At 41.1% G+C, this 19,711-nt stretch overlaps 1 protein-coding gene across 2 annotated transcripts in view; it reads right to left on the bottom strand.

The window, feature by feature from the left end:
- The window catches only part of PKHD1 (PKHD1 ciliary IPT domain containing fibrocystin/polyductin), a 247,190-nt gene that overhangs the window by 6,800 nt on the left and 220,679 nt on the right, over window positions 1-19,711 (bottom strand). For both annotated transcript variants that reach the window (XM_063423458.1, XM_063423452.1), the window contains 5 exons: window positions 9,582-9,717; window positions 8,936-9,023; window positions 4,846-4,953; window positions 1,001-1,156; window positions 326-460 (listed from right to left, as the gene is read on the bottom strand). In XM_063423458.1, coding sequence (XP_063279528.1) covers window positions 326-460; window positions 1,001-1,156; window positions 4,846-4,953; window positions 8,936-9,023; window positions 9,582-9,717 — 623 coding nt within the window. The remainder of the gene's footprint in view (window positions 1-325; window positions 461-1,000; window positions 1,157-4,845; window positions 4,954-8,935; window positions 9,024-9,581; window positions 9,718-19,711) is intronic.

Below are 19,711 nucleotides of genomic sequence, written 5' to 3'. Positions count from 1 at the left end.
TAAATGACAAATAGCAAAAAATCAGGGAGGAGAAGAAGGAGGCAATAAAGAGATAGATCTTTTGAGAATGAGCCACTGATCCTATACAAAACTACAGAATCTTGGAATCAATGAAGATGGAAAAAACCTTTCAGATCATTGCATCCAACCACCAAGGCAGCACCACTGTATCCACCATTTAACCTCTCCCAGCTGCCACATCCCACACATTTTCTGAACACTTGCAGTGATGGAGACTCTATCAATTCCCAGGGAACCCCTGAGCATGTTAAAAGGCATGAACTGACTCTTTTGGTGTCCAGTCATTTATGAGCTGCAGCCTCACCTCCTGCTGCAGACACTCCACTTTTATTTGGTCTTTGATTGTAGCAAGGCTTGGTGGGAGCTGCAGGAGGCTGTTCTTGTTCACTGGGTCTCTTGGTGCTGTCCCGTGGCAGATGAGGCTGTTCAGTCCTCATTTCTGCAATAAAACACACATTCACATCACCCTCAGTACATCCTCTGCTCAGCAGAAATTACTGATTCAAGCAAAAATTGAACATAGTGTTGAATATATAGTAGAATATTGCTCAAATATATATAATCCCACCTGTGGGATGGTGGGATGTGGGATGCTGTATCCACACACCTTTGAGTACTTCCAGGAAGGTGACTCCACCACTGCCCTGGGCAGCCTCTTCCAGTGCTTAACAATCCTTTCCAAGAAGAAATTTTTTGTAACATCTGTCTGAACTCCGACACCTTTTATAGGCACAAAACTGTATAGCCTTGAAGTATCATAGAATCATAGAATATTCTGAGGTGGAAGGGACCCACACTGATCATTGAAGCCCAGCTCTTGTCTCTGTGTAAACTACAAACTGTATGCTAATTACTGAATGTCCCAGAGCTTTTTCTGAGTTCTGTTGTCTGAAACCCATTGTGTCCACTCCGGGGATTTGTTAAATAAAACAAGGAGTAATCTGCAAGTATAAATTTTTTGTGGATATTTCTGACTTACTGTGGCTTTTGCTCTTCCTGAACCAGCAGAATGGAAGGACAATGATGAATGCAGATGCTGCTGCCCCCAGGATGACAACGAGGATCGTGCTGGCCCTGGCTCTCGTGGGCACAGGGAAGGTGGCAAACGGCTGGGACAGCACAGTGAACTTCACCCCTGGGAATTTAAAGCAGTCAGTTTATTACAAAAGCAAGGACAGCAATTTCATAGCTGAAACACCGCCCTATAGCTTTTTAACAGAGATGCCACTGTTAAAGATGCATTCAGGGACAAACCACAAACCCATCTATCTTCAGACAGATCCAATATTAATGGACAATATTTATTTGGGATTGAGTACCAGGACAACCCAAATGTGTAACAATATTTCTACAAGCTAGTTTTAAAGCTTTCAGTGCTTCCTGAAGCATACACAGCTTCTTTGCATTCAACAGTACTTAATATTTCTTCCATGAATTTGTCTAGCTGACACAAACCCCAGAAAATACATTCACAATGCATCTGCTTCTGAGGCCAGACAGATCAGGGCCCTACAGAAAACACATGCACATTTTCTGCAAGAGAAGCTGGTTGTGATAAATCAATTCTTAATACTGATTTTTTTTTCTTAGAGACTTCACCTGAATCATATAAATAGAAGTTAGGGGAAACCCAGAAACATTCTCCAGCATGAAGATTAAATCCATGATGCAGAAAACTCCCAGTGAACTTGTTAATATTTTCCACCACGTTGATAATGAGCATTATAAATAAAAAATGTCAGTGTCCCTGCTGTTACACAGTAAATATTTAGTCTCTTGAAAGACAGAAGCTCTGGGTAATGCTCTGCACCCAGAGATTCTAAAATTTTCTGTAAATGGCAGAATCAAGCCAGGCACTGCTCACAGTTTCTGTGTTCAAGAGCTCACTGGGTCTCAGATGTGAGTTGCAAGAACTGGAAGATGCTTAGTACTGACCTTTTGAAATAGAGAGAAGTTTTGATTCCCTAATTTTTTTTTTTTTTTGCAAAGCAAATTCTGAATGCGGATGTGCTCGGCAAGGACAGGAGTTTAGGAAAACTGGCCCTGGTACTCTCTGTAGACCACCTTGAGGGATGTGGATTAGAACATCAACTCAGTATCTGTCTTGGTACCTGACTCATTATTGGTCCTAACCCCACAGTTCTAAACATCTTGATGTGTGGATATTTCTTTTACTCGAGTGTTGCCTTAATAAAAACCGAAAAATTTTTTTTCATCAATTCATTAAAAAAAAAAAAAAAGTCAGATGGAGGCTTGGAGACCAGGGTAAGTAGCTGTGAGTACTTTTAGCAGGAACTAATTAGATTTGTGTCAGTGTTGTCCACCTCAGTGAAGCCAAGGTGCATCAGAACAAGGTGGGAAGCATGTTCCAATTGAGAGGTACAAACACACGTGAACTTCAGCTGAGAGGAGAAACCTCTCAGGTATCAAGGACTCTACACAGACAGGTGTTTAAAGGTGTTTTGCACTACTCTAATAGTTTTTGAGTAGGGTGCTGTTGGTTTAAATGGAAAGTAGATGTATCAAACCCATTGGGATTCCCATCAGAGAAGGGAATATTACTGTAAAACAAGGAGCGAGACAATGCAGTGATGCTGTGAATAGTCTGCTCTCCCCAGGAACTGCCACTAGAACATTTGGGATTATTGCATTCAGCATCAGCTGCACCTCCTGTGCTGTTTCCAAACAGGGAATTACGCCAGGGTAGGTGCATAGAGCAACTGCTTCATGAAGATGTATCACAAACATCTACAGTTTGATTGTTTCATTTCGGTTTGTTCATCTCAAATGACAAAAGTAAATCTCTTCAGTAAGAATCTGGAGGTGTAAAAACCTTTATGCTGTCTCCAGCGTGGTTCCCAGTTACAAGGAGCAAAAGGGAATGTGCCTTTGGTGTGTACTTTTGCAATGCACGTTAAAAGTGTGGAATAATCTGATTTACACAGGTGATACCTGCACAGGTGCAAGTACACATTGGTACCTCTAAACATCCTCTATGGAGGAATGGCTTGAAGGCTGAAAGAGGGCAGATTTAAATTAGATATTAAGCACTGGCACAGCTTGCCCAGAGAAGCTGTGGCTGGCCCATCCCTGGAGGTGTTGTAGGTTGGCCTGGATGGGGATTTGAACATCCTGGTGCACTGAAGATGTCCTTTCCCAATACAGGGGAGCTAAAACTTTATGATCTTGAAGATCCCTTCCAATCCAAACCATTCTGTGATTCCATTATTAATTCTTAGTAACTCTCTGACTGGCTAAATATTTCAGAAAAGGGATCTCTGTTTGATCTTTGTCAGAAAAAGTATTTTGGCATTTCCCTGAAATGGGTTTCTAAACATATTTCATTAATCTGTGCTTCCAGCCTAAAGAATCAGATCTTGTGAGGTGCTGACTTTCCATCTTCTCTCACTGATGAGAAGGTAGTGGGAGATGCATGTGTTTGGTAGCTCAAAATACACAAAAATCCCCCCCACCTTGAAAGGTACACCTCCAAGTGTTCACTGCACCCCAATTTTCCCTTTGCCAAGCCATGGGAAGCACTGGGTTTGGATAAGTCACTTTTGCCAGCCTAAATATTTGCAAAATTTTTTTTTTCCAATTATTATGCACTTCCACTTGGCCACTTCACCAGTCATTTCTTGTTCCCTCTGGTATTTTCTGGATGAGGTAAGGACATGAGAGATAGATAGATAGATAGATAGATAGATAGATAGATAGATAGATAGATAGATAGATAATATATCTATAATAGCTACAATTATATTCACCTAAAGAGACATCCATGAATATATATTTATATGTAAAGAAAGACGGATGGGTGGATGGATGGATGTATGTGGATGGATGGATGGATGTATGTGGATGGATGGATGGATGTATGTGGATGGATGGATGGATGGATGACTAGATGGATGAAAGATGGATAAAAATAATACCATAATAGAGACTTTACACATGGTTCTACAACATCTATATTTTGATATGTCCTTGGACTGCATGCCAGACCTGTTCCTGCTTCTCCAAAGACTTGCCTCAGCAGTCATCCTGAGACAGGAAACCAACATTTTGACCTCTCTATACCTTCAGAAACAGATTTAGAGATAATTTCAGGCCCCCAAACTGTTGCAGAGGCATTTATCTTGTGCAGACACCTTGAGAATTTCCCAAGGCAAAGCTCGTGGGGTGCCTTGTCCCCAGAGTTCCCCTCAGCTGGCATTTCCAAGAAGGCATAAGCACACCTGCCTCCTCTTTACTGAGCTGCCCAGGGGCCTCTGAAGGTGCCAACATCATCTCCATGAGCTCTCAGGAGAGCCCTGGCAGAGCCCAGTCCTGGAGTCACTCACTGAATGTGCAGAACCACCTATAAAGGTGACCAGGTGCAGGCAAACAGGAAAAGGCACTATGAAAATAGCCAGGAGCACAGATGGAAAATGAGTATAAACAGGGAAAAAAAAAAAAAAAAGGGAATGAGAGGTTGCAATTTATAGGAAAAAATTTGCTCTGGCAACTTAACTGATTTTAAGGATCTGATTTCTTGGGATATATATTAGGGAATCGAGGGAGAAAGAGGCACCTTTTTCTGACAATACTTCTCTGTACTTATTCATTAGATTTGAGAGATCTTGCATGAATAGCACAGGAGTCACCCAGCTCTCCTGCTGCCTGGGGAATGCCAGCTGGGATGTGGAACAGAACTCAGGCCATTTAGAGGTTTGGCATCACTCCACCCATTCAAACAAAGTTTAATCCCTTTTTTATAAATTCAGGCCACCTGAAGGGCTTTGGTTTTACCGAATCAAAAAACACACAGAGCACAGGGTTTACCTGGAGGTGATGTGACAGTGAACACAAGTCTCCAGTTTGTTCCTGAGCTGGAGACAGCCAGATTGGAAAAGCTTGCACATCCCTCTATGACCTGCACTTGGGTGAGCCCTGGAGAGTCAGAAAAAATCATATTGCAATTAACAGCAACCAGGTAAGTGCCACTTAAGGACCTCAGGGGGTCTTCACAGCTTTAAGGGACTTCAGAAAGCCTAAATTCATTATCCACCTTAATCATAAACATTGTGTCTAACCCCAGAAAATTCACACAGAGGTACTCAGAAAACAAATTCCTGAGGGATTGGAGGGCTTCAGCTTCTAAATACTTATTCTTTGAGCTCATTGTGAATTGGCATTTTCTGTGTGTTATGGGGGTGTAACGTGAAGGCAGATGTTAAAGGAATCAAACAAAGGTAACAGGAGCTATAGAGATACTCTAGAAAGTTCCAAATGCCCGTTTTTTAATTTAAGTCATGTCTTGAGTGACTAAGTGCTTCACCAAGGTTAGGAGAGTGATAATGAGAGACTGTCCTAAGGGGATGGTCTCAAGGAGTCAACCACTGTAATACGGGACAAGCTGAATCTTCAATTCTTTCCTGATTTGTAGGTATCTCACCTTATCTTTGGGGCATATTCCCTCCTGTCCTATTGTTAAATCTCTTGGAATTTTTCTCCAGCTCTGTCAGACTCTTTGCAAGGTATTTAGCCATGGAAAATATCTGTGGTGACTGCCCTGAGACAGTACAGGAGACACTGTAGCTGGAAACCTGGCAGGGAAAAACTCCACAGGGAGCATTAAAATGAAACCCAGGAAACAGAATTCCTCCTTCACATCACCTCTTGTGATCTATCAAGGAATTCCTTCTGACCCAACATTTGCCCTTGCCATGACTGTTATTGCTGTAGGCTCTTTTTAAAAGTTATAATTTACTTTGCAACTGGATCCCCATTTTATATTGTGTATGTCTTTGAGCATCAGCCAAGGCCTGGCCTTTGAGTGATGCTGGCCAGGTCTGGTCTGCATTCAGACTCTTGGGGTGAACGGGGTGAAATCCTAAAGGCTGACAAATTCCCAAATGTTGGTTCAGGTGGGGGTGAGATGCCAGAACTTCCTCAGGATGCTGGACTTGCTCCAGTGATCACAAACACAGAATTTTGCCTGCTGAAAGACAACATGTCATAACTATTTGCTTTATGAAGCAGGTGGTTTGGCACTTCATTGCAGTTAAACAGCACAGGTGAAGGTACATAAAGCTGAATGTGGGCAGGACATTTCTACTCTGCCATTCTCAGGGTATTGAACAATGTGGTGAAGTAGCAAACTCTGAATTATGGCCAGGAATTGCTCAAAACAAGGTCTTAGGCCAAACCATGGCACATATTAATTATTTAGCAACATAAATGATAAAGTTTCTCCTCTCTATGACTCTGGTACTATTTAATTTGTTAATACCCAGCTAGTTTTGACTACATATATGAGGGGTTTTTTTCTATTTCTGTACAGTATCTAGCAAACCAAACCACTAATTTCATGACAAGTCTCCAGGATCATCTGTGATATACAAATAATTAGTGATTTATGCTGTGAATAGATTTGATGGAGATGTGGATATGTAGATTTCTTTTATTGCTCCAGTCTAATCCTGGTTCTTCCATCTATCACTCCTTATGATCCTCCTTATCATCTTAAGGCACAGACTACCAAGATTTTCTTGGCTCTCACACTCACTGTAATAGGGATTTTAACAGAGGGCCTTGTCAGCTGTGTTCAAATACTTTATAATTGCCATTTCTAGTGTGTGATGAAGCCTGCAGTACTGTACTGTACTTCTCAACAGAGACTAGCTCAGCTTTCAGGCACATATGCTTCAAAGCTCAGAATATTACAGATATATATGGGAGTCTTCCCAAAGATCTCTCAGGCAAGCTGGTATTTAACGTAGAAGCACAGCTAATTTGGAGCTAAACTGCCTTCCACGAGGCACTTTGGCTGCTGTCAGATGAAGCAGCCTCAGTGTGCTAGACGGGACCCATTTCCATTAAATGCTGCTTTCATGTGCTTCAAAAGATGAGTGCAATAAGGATGTTTGTCAAAGGAAAAACTGCAGCAAACTATTACATGCAGAACATCTGTACTGTGCTGCTCTTCCTTTGCTGGAGTTTATTGACTATTAATTTGATGCATGTATCTTTTAAAGAATGTGATGTGTCTTTCTCTTCAGTGACTTTTTTCTTTCTTTCTTTTCTTTTCTTTTCTTTTCTTTTCTTTTCTTTTCTTTTCTTTTCTTTTCTTTTCTTTTCTTTTCTTTTCTTTTCTTTTCTTTTCTTTTCTTTTCTTTTCTTTTCTTTTCTTTTCTTTTCTTTTCTTTTCTTTTCTTTTCTTTTCTTTTCTTTTCTTTCCTTTTCTTTCCTTTTCTTTCCTTTTCTTTCCTTTTCTTTCCTTTTCTTTCCTTTTCTTTTCTTTTCTTTTCTTTTCTTTTCTTTTCTTTTCTTTTCTTTTCTTTTCTTTTCTTTTCTTTTCTTTTCTTTTCTTTTCTTTTCTTTTCTTTTCTTTTCTTTTCTTTTCTTTTCTTTTCTTTTCTTTTCTTTTCTTTTCTTTTCTTTTCTTTTCTTTTCTTTTCTTTTCTTTTTCTTTCCTTTTCTTTCCTTTTCTTTCCTTTTCTTTCCTTTTCTTTTCTTTCCTTTTCCTTTCTTTTCTTTCCTTTTCTTTTCTTTCCTTTTCCTTTCTTTTCTTTCCTTTTCCTTTCTTTTCTTTCCTTTTCTTTTCTTTTCTTTCCTTTTCTGTATTTTTTCCTTTTTTCTTTTTTTATTCCTTCTGCTTTTTCCTTCCTTCCTTCCTTCCTTCCTTCCTTCCTTCCTTCCTTCCTTCCTTCCTTCCTTCCTTCCTTCCTTCCTTCCTTCCTTCCTTCCTTCCTTCCTTCCTTCCTTCCTTCCTTCCTTCCTTCCTTCCTTCCTTCCTTCCTTCCTTCCTTCCTTCCTTCCTTCCTTCCTTCCTTCCTTCCTTCCTTCCTTCCTTCCTTCCTTCCTTCCTTCCTTCCTTCCTTCCTTCCTTCCTTCCTTCCTTCCTTCCTTCCTTCCTTCTTTCCTCAGCAATCTGTGGCTCATCTAAACCTAAGGAGTTTAGGCACATGCCCTGAAAAGTCATGAAAAGCAGCAGAATAGACCAAAGGATTTTTCTAAACTGTAATCCTGGAACTATCTTGGGGTAGGAAGAATTTCTAATTTACAGAAACAGGGACTGAAACACTGAGAAGCTGTGATCTACAGCATAAATGCTTCTTATCTTCTCTAATGTGAACTTTTCAACTCAAAAATAATTCACAAAGGGCTTGACTTTGAATTAAATTCTTTCTCTGAAATAGGGAACCTAACTTTTCATTGTGTGTGCTTCTTGTATTTAAATATTTTATCAATTAAACTAATACATTTGTAAACATTATAATTTCCAACTTCTAATTCAGTAGCATATGACCATCCACAGGTGTTTGGTTCAGCACTCTCCTTCAACAACATTCTGTATCTAAGAATATTCACACAACCTTGGGGGAAATCCTCACATGTTCAGAGTTTTTCTCGAGTTTTCATGAGTCTTTTGTGAGTTCATGCATTTTGCTAAATGAAGACCAGAAGGGAAACATTTAGATCTCCATGAAATAAACCTCTTTCACATTATAATATGTTAATGAAAATCCATAAGCAGTTGTTTCTTTCTGTACTTGGCCTGATCCTTTGCTGGGATAAAAAGGTTGTTGTGGACCCTAAAGAAGTTACCCCAGCTAACAAAAACTGAAAATCAAGTGTTAGGATTTCTAATTCTTCATTCGTTCCTTTTTTGACCCCAGATATTTCTATTCAAGACAAACTATAGGATATACTTCCTTTAAGCTACCAGAGAACAAAAATACTTTGTAAAAACTTTTTTCCTGTAGCATATGACTGGGCAGTTCACCAAACTCCTACTGCAACCTTCTGTTTTCAGCCCAAAGGCTGGTTTTCCACTGCAGTATTTCTGAGGGAGAAATTCTAAATTTGTCACCATCATTTTGTATAGCTGCTTTGCCATAACCCTTGCTTTAGGAAAACACATCCAAACCTTTCAGCACAGCCTCAGAGGAGTCCTTGAGATGAGCTGATACAACCCAGGGTTCTGCAGGAGGCCCCAGTTTGTCAATTCTTTCACCCTGGGAGGAAGAACAGAAGGGAAGAATAAGGATCTTGTATCTTAAGAAGAGCAAAGAAAGCTTTGATGGTTTTAACAACTGTAATAATTTTTTTTCTATATATACCCCGTATGAGGGCAGTTTGCATTTACGTGTCCCATGTTACAAATGTCACAAAGTTCACCATAACTTTTCAAGATGAGGCCACAGCACAGGATGGGTCAGGTTGGAAGGGACCACAGTGGCTCGTCTGGTCCCACCTCCCTGCTCCAGCAGGGTCATCCCAAAGCACAGGGCACAGGATTGCACCCAGACAGTTCTGGAATATCCCCAGTGAAGGAGACTCCACAGCCTCTCTGGACAATCTGTTCAGGCTCGGTCACTGCACAGGAAAGAAGTTCTTCCTCCTGTCCAGGTGGAACTCACTGGGATCAGTCCCTGCCCGTTCCTCTGGTGCCATTGCTGAGCCCCAGAGCAAAGCCTGGCTCCAATAACAAAAATCTCAAATGCCAAAAATCTCAAATGTCAAAATAGTACTGGATTAATAGAATTCTCCATCAACAGTGAGGCAAGTTCTACCTTTCTGTCCAGGAAAATGACTTTTGGCTGTACAGGAAGCTGCTTCTCAATTTCTCCATCTGAGGGCTGCACCTGAACAGAGATGCTGTAGGGTCTCCTGTATAAACACGTTTCTGAATGTTGTCTGCTTCCATTTCTTTCACATGAAAAGGGATGGGAAAGGAAAATAAAAAAAGGAAAATCAGAAATGAAGTTCTAGATGTTATTTTCTGCTCCTATTTTCTACTAATTAACCTTATCATAACACTTCGATCCTTGGGTGAGAGCGGCATGTATGGAAATAGGAGACAGTTCCAAACAGAAAGCAGCACCAAAGTATGAAAAAATCCTTTTGTTTCAATCCCCATTTTACAGATGGAAAAGTGAGAAATGAACAAAGTCATTTATGTCCCTGGTATCATGTTGCAGGTATGTGGCAGAGACAGGGATTTTATGGATTCGTGAACCCAATGTCTAATCCACAAAGTCATCACTGCAGTGCACTGAAGGCAGTGGAGCCTGCAAATATTCCCTGTCCAGCAGAAAGATTTTCACTGAAAACCTTTGAGCTCCTCTAAGAACAAAGTCTTGGTTCCTCTACACAAGCACAGCACTCACAGGGCTTTACTGCATTTCTTTTTCCTGCCATCACCTTCCCAATCTGCAAAGTCTGCAGACAGAAATAAAACACCCCCTTGAAAGACACTGTTTTTTCCAAGCCTGAAATTTAAATTAGAACATCCCAGGAGAACACTTTTGCATTTGAATAAAGAATCAACATTTTATTTTGAGCCTGGATCATTTCATTTCCTCTCCCAGTGCTTTGTGTCATTTAGTATCTCATATATATATATAATTTATATATATATATAAAATGCTTTAATCTGCAATTGCAAAGAAGTGGCTGGGGGTTTGATATTGTCTTGAAATGAAAGAGGAAAAGCTATTCATTGATCTGTAGTGTTTGCTTAAAGGTGTTTACAAGCACAAGATATGTGGAGCTTAAGTTTCCTTTGCTTTTAACTGTTTTTCTTCTAGTTTGGGTGATGGTTGTGGATGTTTTTCCAGAGTATTACTCTGTATTACAAATGAGAAACTGTTCATACTGAGCTGATGGAAAATACTGGTCTGAACTATAGCTGCTGGAAAGATCAACTAAGGTTTAAAGATATGTACAGACTTGAAAGGTAGCTCAAGGATTGGAGCTTTAGTTCTTAATCTTAGTTCTTTATCTTGTATTTTTTTCAGTGGGAAAGTCTGAAAGGTGGAGTTAGGTTTGAAATTCATGTCAAGGGCATCAATAAAGTGTTGTTATTTACCTTCTTCCAGAAATGTGCATTCAACTGTGTGACCAAAACTTACTGTAGGAACGACTCGCCAAGTCATTCCTGTTTTCAAGCTAAAGAGCTGCAGCTTTCTGTGAGTTCCCTGGCTCCAGCTGAGCACAGAGAGGTTTAGGTGAGTCTTGCCATAGTTTCCGTAAAACCCAAATTTTTTTTTCTCTTCTCAGCTTCCTTAAAACTGACAACAAATAAGAAAAATGCCCTGAATTCACACCCCAGGCTCTACGTGCTAAAACTGTGCTCATCTAGAGGAAGGCTGCTGCAAAATGTGAACTAGGAAGTAGTTCTCACTCCCTGGGGTGAGTAGAATCAGAGAATCATAGAATCATAGAACCATAGAACTACAGAATCATAGAATCATAGAATCATAGAACCATAGAACCATAGAATCATAGAATCATAGAATCGTAGAATCATAGAAACACAGAATCATAGAAAATTTGGATTAGAAGGGACCTTAAAGTGCATCCATTTCCACCCCCTGCCATGGGCAGGGACACCTTTCACTGTCCCAGGTTGCTCCAAGCCCCATCCAGTTTATCTTGGGACATTTCCAGGGATGAGGCAACCCCAGCTTCTCTGGGCAACCTGTGCAAGCTTTACAGTAAAAAATTTCTTCTTAACATCTAACCTAAATATCTTCTCTTAATTTAGAACCATTTCCCCTTGTTCTTTCATTCTCTGGTAAAATAACAGTGAAGAAAACAGAACAAAGCAAAACTAGACATGGATACTTAAAATGGAAGTGTAAAAATGAGTGTCTTTGGGTAATTTGAACTTGGTTAACACAGCATAGAATGTGGTGTTTATACCCCCCATGGTCCAACCTGACTCGTGCTGTGAGGGAACCTCTGCCTTAGGGCACAACCCTGCACACAGCAAGTTATAATCCTTAAAATGATGTCAGTGTGGAGCAGGAGAAAGGAGCATCCTGGTGCTGCCCTGCTGATTCGTGCTGGAAGGAAAATAGGCTTTTCCTGGCACAGCTTTTCCCTAGGCAGGTGGAGGTAGATGAGGGTTCACAGCCCAGCCAGGACCAGAGCAAGCCCTGCCTTTGCCTCATCCCATGGGCATGAGGGATGTGCTGCTTGGCACTCCTGGAGCCTCGTGCTGGGCAGGAGCAGGCTGGTTTGCAATTCCCTGCTGACAGGGAGCAGCTCTGGTGCTCGGTGCCTGCAGCTGTTCTAGATGTGGGCACAGCAGGCTGGGGATGCCTCAGTCAGCAGGGACACTAGGCAATCCTGATCCTGTCACCATCAGTGCCTGCACGTGTCTGCTGAACAGGCTGAGCTCCACAGGAGAGCAAGTGCCTGTCCTTCAGCAGCAGGGAAGTTCCAGGGCATAGAAACTGGAGAGTCTGCAGGTATTAAGGATTAATTGAGAAACTTGGTGGAGAGGTTTGGGGCAGAGGAAATGAAGTGTCCCTGAAATCAAGGAGCATTTGTCATTTTATTTACAATAGCAATAATAACTATAACCATAAAATATAAAATCATAGAGTGATCTGGATTGGAGAGGGCCTTGAGGTTCATCTTGTTCCAAACCTCTGCCAAGGGCCAGAGCACCTTCCATTATCCCAAATTACTCCAAGCCCCCTCCAACCTGACCTTGAACACATCCAGGGATGGGGCAGCCACAGCTTCTCTGGGCACTTTGTTCCAAGGCCTCAGCACCTTCACAAGGAAGAATTTCTTCCTGATATCTAATCTAATGTAATACAGTAATATTATTACTGATATAGTTATGTCACCATAATAATGTCTACAACAATAATAATAGTGGGAGGAGGAGGAGGAAGAAGAAGAAGAAGAAGAAGAAGAAGAAGAAGAAGAAGAAGAAGAAGAAGAAGAAGAAGAAGGAGAAGAAGAAGAAGAAGAAGAAGAAGAAGGAGAAGAAGAAGAAGAAGAAGAAGAAGAAGAAGAAGAAGAAGAAGAAGAAGAAGAAGAAGAAGGAGGAGAAGGAGGAGAAGAACGAGAAGAAGAACGAGAAGAAGGAGAAGAACTGCTATTATCAATTGACTTCAAGGGGAAGGAGATCCGGATGAGAGTCTGGGTCAAGGATCCATCCAAGTCGATGGATATGAGTCTACTAGAAAACTAAATTATGCCAGAAACAAGCCTTGGCACTGACACTTGATCACCTCTACCATTAAACTATCAGTCCTTTTTAAGCTGTGGTTTAGGTCCAATGGCAAAGTCCAGAACAACTCCCAAATGGTTTGGGAGCTAATACAGAAAATATTTTCACTTGGAAGTTTGGATGAGGCCATGCTGAAATATGTCAGCTGGCCTTGGTGCCAAAGAACAGCCCCAGGCGTATTTAATTTCCTAATAGACTTTGAAATTAATTGAACAGTTGTCTGGTATGTCTGCAATGCTAGTGTTGTAAAATCAATATATCCTTAGAAGGAGAAGGAAGTTGGGAAGAATTTGGGAAAAAATATGACTAAATGAATCATGATCCAGACAAAGAGACATTTTTCTTTTTTGTTGAAAAGGTGGGGATTGCTGATGACTTCAAAGGGATTCAAGAAAGGGAGGTGCAATAAGGACAGGGCATAGGCAAGCAGAGGACTTGTGGCATGCAAAGTAAGTATGCAAAAAAATATAGACATGCAAAAAAAATTTACTTGAAGGATTGTGAAGAATTCAAAATTTTTGGGTGAGAATGGGTTCTGATGTCATGGGATGATGAAATAAGCCAGACCTCTGCCCTCTCAGGTGCACTATTGGAGCTCTGCCTGCCCCTGCAGATCTTGTCACTAATTAATACAGACTGGGAAGAGTGACATGAGCATCAGAAGACAATGAGGAGTCTGAGGTCATTCCTATTTTAAGCAAGAAAAGATATTTGAAGGATGACTTTTATTTCCACCAATTCCCATGTTTTCCCATATAATAGAAAGAAATCAAAGAGAATCATAGAACCCAGCTCCTGGCCTGCACAGGACAGACACAAAAATCTCACCCTGTGCCTGAGAGCATTGTCCAAGCACTTCTTGAACTCTGCCAGGTTTGGTGCTGTGACCACTGCCCTGGGAGCCTGGTCAGTGCCCAGCCACCCTCTGGATAAAGACACTTTTCCTCACATCCAGCCTAGACACCCCATGACACATTTTCATGTCATTCCCTTGGGTCCTGTCACTGTCACCACTGAGCAGAGATCAGTGTGGCCCCTCTTCTTCCCCTCATGAGGAAGTTGTAACTGCAATGAAATCTTCCCTCGGTCTCCTCCAAACTGAGCAAACCAAGTGACCTCAGCCTCTCCTCCTATGACTTCCCCTCTGGGCCTTTCTTTCATTAGAGCTGATGAAGGGTCTAGATGTGGGATCACCAGAAGCTTTAGAAGGAGAGGGACAGATCAGATGCATCAGATAGGAGAGAAACATCCTCCAGATTCATTAGTGCCTTCTATTAATCGCTGTAGATCAGTGGAAATGCCCCTATTTACAAAGCCAGTGGCGAGGAGCTTTGCCAGGCCTCCTCCATAACACACTCCCCAAGTTTACTGTCAGAGAAATGTCTTTTATTAAATGTAAACAGCATCCTGCCGGAGGTCAGAGCTTTGCCGTGCTGCGTATCCCAAGGTAATACCACTTTAAGCTCCACATAAACTCTTAAACAGTTTCTATCCTAAAACCAGACCGTAGGTGGTACAGTTTTTTACGATATGTTATAATAGTGCAATAAATCTGTTAGCTTAAAATCGAATCTCCGTGGCCTTTTAGAGAAATCATCATTAAATGCAAGGCCCTGTTAATGATGCCATCCCAGTGAAATTGTTTAATCTGCTAGGGGGGTGGAAGGTCACCAAATGAATTTTTTATAATACATCAACTTGACACGCAATAGGGAAAACTGTAATAGATAAAAGCAAAGGAAAAGGGCACTGTCTTCTTCTGATAGGTCAATAGCAGCCAAGAGAGTCACTCATCCACTTTTCCTTCACTACCGTGCTCCTTTTCCATTTAATATGGACACCCAATTAATACCTCAGCACCATAGACAACCTCATTTTAGGTGAATTATAGCAATTTCTTCCCCCTTCTCCGAAATGAAAGTGATCACAATACATCATAGCATTGCGCGAATTAACGTTAATTGATTCGAGTTACCAAGCATTGATGGGCCACTTCTATAATCTGGTCCTTATTGGGAGCTGGAAGGGATGGAGGGAAGATTAGATTGCATCCCCCGTTGCTTTGACGACGGCGGTCACCTGATGGCTTGTTAGACAGTTGTACGCTTCTATTGCCGGCCCCAGTGGGGTCGTCAGTAAACTGGAGTGATGTCCAAACATCATTACACGCTGCTCCGATATTAAAGCAAAGGGATTAGCACCTTATTGCAGGCAACCTGGATTTGTCATTGTGCTGTCGTTATCCAATTTCCAGATGATAATGTGACTGTGGCCTGCGGGCACGAGGTCCTACAGCCAAACCAAGGTGCCTGTGTATGTATACATATATATATTTATTTTTTTTCAATACATATATACACATGCACATATATACACATGCACACTACCCCACAAACACCCAGCACCCCAAGCCATTTAACCCTTTGCTCACCAGATTTCTGTTAACAAAGCCTGTGGAAGAATTTTTCCCCCTTTCCCATCAGAGGCGCGGCGGAGGCCAAGAGCGCGGTGCGACAGCGGAGCAGGCTGGCCTGGGAGCTGACACGGCCGTCACTCACCCGAATGTCACAGCAGACAAGCTCTGCTGATAGAGGTGACACCACTCACACGTTAAATAAGGTGGAGTAGGGACAGGATTGGTCCCTTGGAGACGTGGCCAGCAGCTCCTCTCTGCCGGTGCCGGTGTGGTGCAAATCATGACTTATGTCGCAGCTCCCGTTAGATATTAGGAGGGAAAATAAATCCGTGTGTGACACCAGCAAGGAAGGTTTTGTTTGACAGTGCTGGGATCAAATCTCTTTACAGCGCTTGAGAAGCATGGCAAGGACACTGCTGGATCTCCTGCACGTATCTGAACAACGTTAACCTCTGAGGGAACACTGGAATAGGGAATAGCTTCTCTTGAGCTGATCCTCTCCATTTTTAACTGAGATGTATTAACACAAACCCTTCAGTTTCAAAGATCAAGAGTGATCTGGGGGATATGAGGCAATTTATCTCTCCTTCTTCCCATAGAGACATACAAAATCCTGTGCTCCTTTTCCCAAATCTCTCTTACCCTCTCCACGTTCCTCTTTCTCTGCTTTCTCCTGCTCTCCTTTCACCTTCCCTACCTCCTTCTCCTTTCCTGCAGAGCAGCCAGTTGAGTTTTGGAAGGCCATTTTTGGAGCCAGCAACCAGAGTTATGTGATGTAGGACTTCTAATTGCCTGAATCTTGTAATTCACAGCTGCCACATTTGAGTGAGAATGCAAATTGTTGTATATGTTTACGACGTACACTAGATACTAACAGAAATTTAGTTTAAAATTTCAGGCTTAGAGGTGAAATGTGTCTTTATGATAGACCCTCTAACCCCTACACTGTCAGAAGGGTTCCTGCCCAGGAGAGCAGTGGTGAAAAACTATTATTATATTTATCTACTATTATTGGAGAGGCAATGTGAAGATCCATGAAAGGTGGTTTTGAGATTTGTTTGAGACTTTGCAAGGGAAATACTGTCTTTACACAAGGCTCATATACAAGGGGCTGCTTTTGGTATTTTCTCCTTCAAAATCAAACAATCTTATGGATAGACATGATATTTTGTGTTTATTTGGAATAACCTGAATGAAAAACATTTCCACTTAAGCTGTAATTCAATTACTCTGTTGACCATGGACTCAGGTCAAAAGATGCCTCCTTAGTTTTCCTTCCTTGATTTATATATGAAAAAAAAAAAAAAGCACTAAAATAGTAGATCTACAGATATTGTGGCCCAGTATCTACATAATAAAAGACCTTTTGTAACATCATCATCCCTGGTGTGACTGGGCCTTCCTTATATTGACAATTCAGCTTTGATGCCCAATTTCTGTTCTACCAGAAGCAAAAAATTAGTAACAGACTAAAACTTCCCTATTGATCAGACAGATAAATATTCTGAATCCCTTCACATAAACTCTTTTTACACTCATTGTCTCTACTTTCACTGTGGGAAGATGTTTATGAGTCTCTGAATTCTCGATGACTACCCACCTCTTCTGGCCCATCCCACACCTACTAAGTTTCCCACTAGGAAAAGAATTATGAATTGACAATAAAAATTTCATCCTGATGCCAAAGGTACAACTTGATCAGGCAGTTTTATATCGCATAACACTTTTTGTTCAAGTTTTATCCCCCACTTTTTGCACATGACATTCCTTTTCCCATTGCTCCCATAAGGAACCCATTAGAGAATCCCACTCCTCTGATGGAAAACCCTCTAGATCTTTCACATGGACTTTCTCACCATTTCTAGACTGTAAAAGAGATGTTGCCCACCTTAACTATCCCCAACTATCACATAAATAAATAAATAAAATTCATAATATAATTTTGGTTATGTGGGGAAAAAAATCATGAAAATAGCATTGAATGGAAATATGAAATATTCTCTTTCCAGTTCTATTGCAAGGCTCTTCCAGTTTACTGTCTGAGGAGGAACCTAATTCTATTTTTAAATACAAATTTACCTCTCAATGCCTTATACTCATTTGTTCCTGTGCTGTCACTGTCCATTACTATTGAGAGATTCCTCACTAGTATTTACTCTTGCAACGTATTTTCACGGATAGAATATCTTCCAGATTTGCTTTGCCAAGTTAAGCAAACTTTTTTTAAATGGTTTTATGATTCTATTCCTTACTTCTTAAAATAAGCTCTGTTTCCACAATCGTCTTGAATGTCCTTCCTTTTACCTACTTGAACTGAATTTTTCTTTTCTGCAGAGGCAAATTCTACATAATATGCTCTCTTTGCTGCCCCTGTGAATATCTAACCTAAAATTAAATAAGTTTAAATTAAAGGAGATTTTAAGCTTAGTTTAAGCTCCTGAGTATCATAATTTCCACACCTTCACTTGAGGAGTGTAGCAGATAAAACTTTGAAATAACCTTAAGTGCTACAGCTGCTAAGTCTGCAGCTTTGACATGATTTTTAGCATCCTGCCCTAGCCTGCTCACTGGAGGAAAAACTTGCATACTTATACAGGGAAGAAGTTGTCATGTCTTTTTTTTTATATAAAAACCTGTGCAATTCCACACAGCTGCCTGCCAGAACCCTGCACAAAGGTTACCAAATCCAAGCACTTTGGGGTTAGGAGGAGTCAGAATTCATCTAGTTTGAACTCCAGCCCTGCTGCCTCTGTATGTGCCATGTGACACAGAGAATTAGTTGTAATATCTCATTTAGTGCTCTGCATGGGAATTGCTGTTGGAATGAGCCATTCTTTGATAATTTGCTTCCCTTTTATTCCTTGCTGTGAGCCTCAAATTTCCTGCACAAGCCCCATTTTTCACATGCTACCTCAAACATAATTCTCAACAAAAGAAATATTTCAGTTTGTATCAGGTTAAAGGTCGATCAAGAAGGAGAAAAGCACCCTGCTGTAGTGTGGAGATAGGGATTAAATGCCTTCTGGACTGTCCAGAATTATATTCCTGATTTTGTATAAAGGCAGCTGCACAAACACACACATCATTGTGCTTCTTGTTCTTTCATATTTATATTGAAATTAGGAAGATTTTGCCAAACAGAGATTTCTATCTGTAAATACATCATGGTATCTATTATGCACAGGCATTTCACGGGAAGATAAACTTTGTGATAGACGTCTCTGACTCTCCAGCTGTGCAAGACTACAGCAGTCTCAGCAATCACCTCTGTCTTCTCTTGACAAATTAATGAGCCGTGCTTGAAGTGACCCTAACAAAGGAGTTAAATTAAAATCATGTATAAAAGCACTTCAAATCATAACAGACAAGCCATATTTTGAAAGGCTTGGCAGTGATGCAGACCTACTGACTAATACCTTAGCACAACAGGGTTTCCAAGGCTCCCCTTCAGCCTCACTGTCCTGGGCTGCAAATGAACATCCAGTCTGTGCTGATTAAAGATTTTTTTGTAGTTGCTGTTGTGTTATAGAACCATAAAATCATTAAGGTTGGGAAATATCCTTTGGATTATTGAGTTCAGCCATGAACCCAGCACCACTGTGTTCACCTCCAGACTGTGTGCCCAAATGTCCCATTCATTCACCTGCCTCTTGAACACTTCCAGGGATGTTGACTCCACCACTGCCCTGGGCAGCCTGTCCCAGTTCCTGACCACTCCTTCAGTGAAAGATTTTTTTCTTCCTAAAATCCAAGATAAACCTCCCCTGGTACAACCTGAGGCTGTTTTCTCTTATCTTGTTTCTTGTTACCTGGGAGAAGAGACCGACCCTCCCCTGGCTCCAACCTCCTTTCAGACTCGTTGAGAATGATAGTGATGCAAGACAATTCACTGAAAGCCCAAGGAGATGGGCCTGGCAGGAGTGCAGGTTCTGTGTATTTCTGATGGTCCAGTTGGATTTTGCATGACTCAGGTGTGAAAATACTCCTTTTTCCCTTCCACAGAAAAATACACTGGAATACTTCATTTGACTTCTAATCCCAGCCCCATTATCGGTGCCTGTGCCAGCATGTGCTGCTTAAATGGAGACAGATAGACAGTGGGGACAGTACATGTCCCAACAGGAAAACTCTGATTTCATTTCACAGGTTATCTGTGGCTTTATTGCATCAGAAATGTCAGCCATGAGTAATTCTAGAAAAGCTATGACTGATGGGGAGCAATAAATAACAGTGCAGAGGAGCCCAAGCAGCTG

The sequence above is a fragment of the Prinia subflava genome, chromosome 2 (genome assembly GCF_021018805.1).
Source record: "Prinia subflava isolate CZ2003 ecotype Zambia chromosome 2, Cam_Psub_1.2, whole genome shotgun sequence".
In the NCBI taxonomy this organism is placed as follows: domain Eukaryota; kingdom Metazoa; phylum Chordata; class Aves; order Passeriformes; family Cisticolidae; genus Prinia; species Prinia subflava.
Note: the sequence above shows the minus strand (reverse complement) of the source record. Positions and strands in the feature narration are given on the sequence as shown.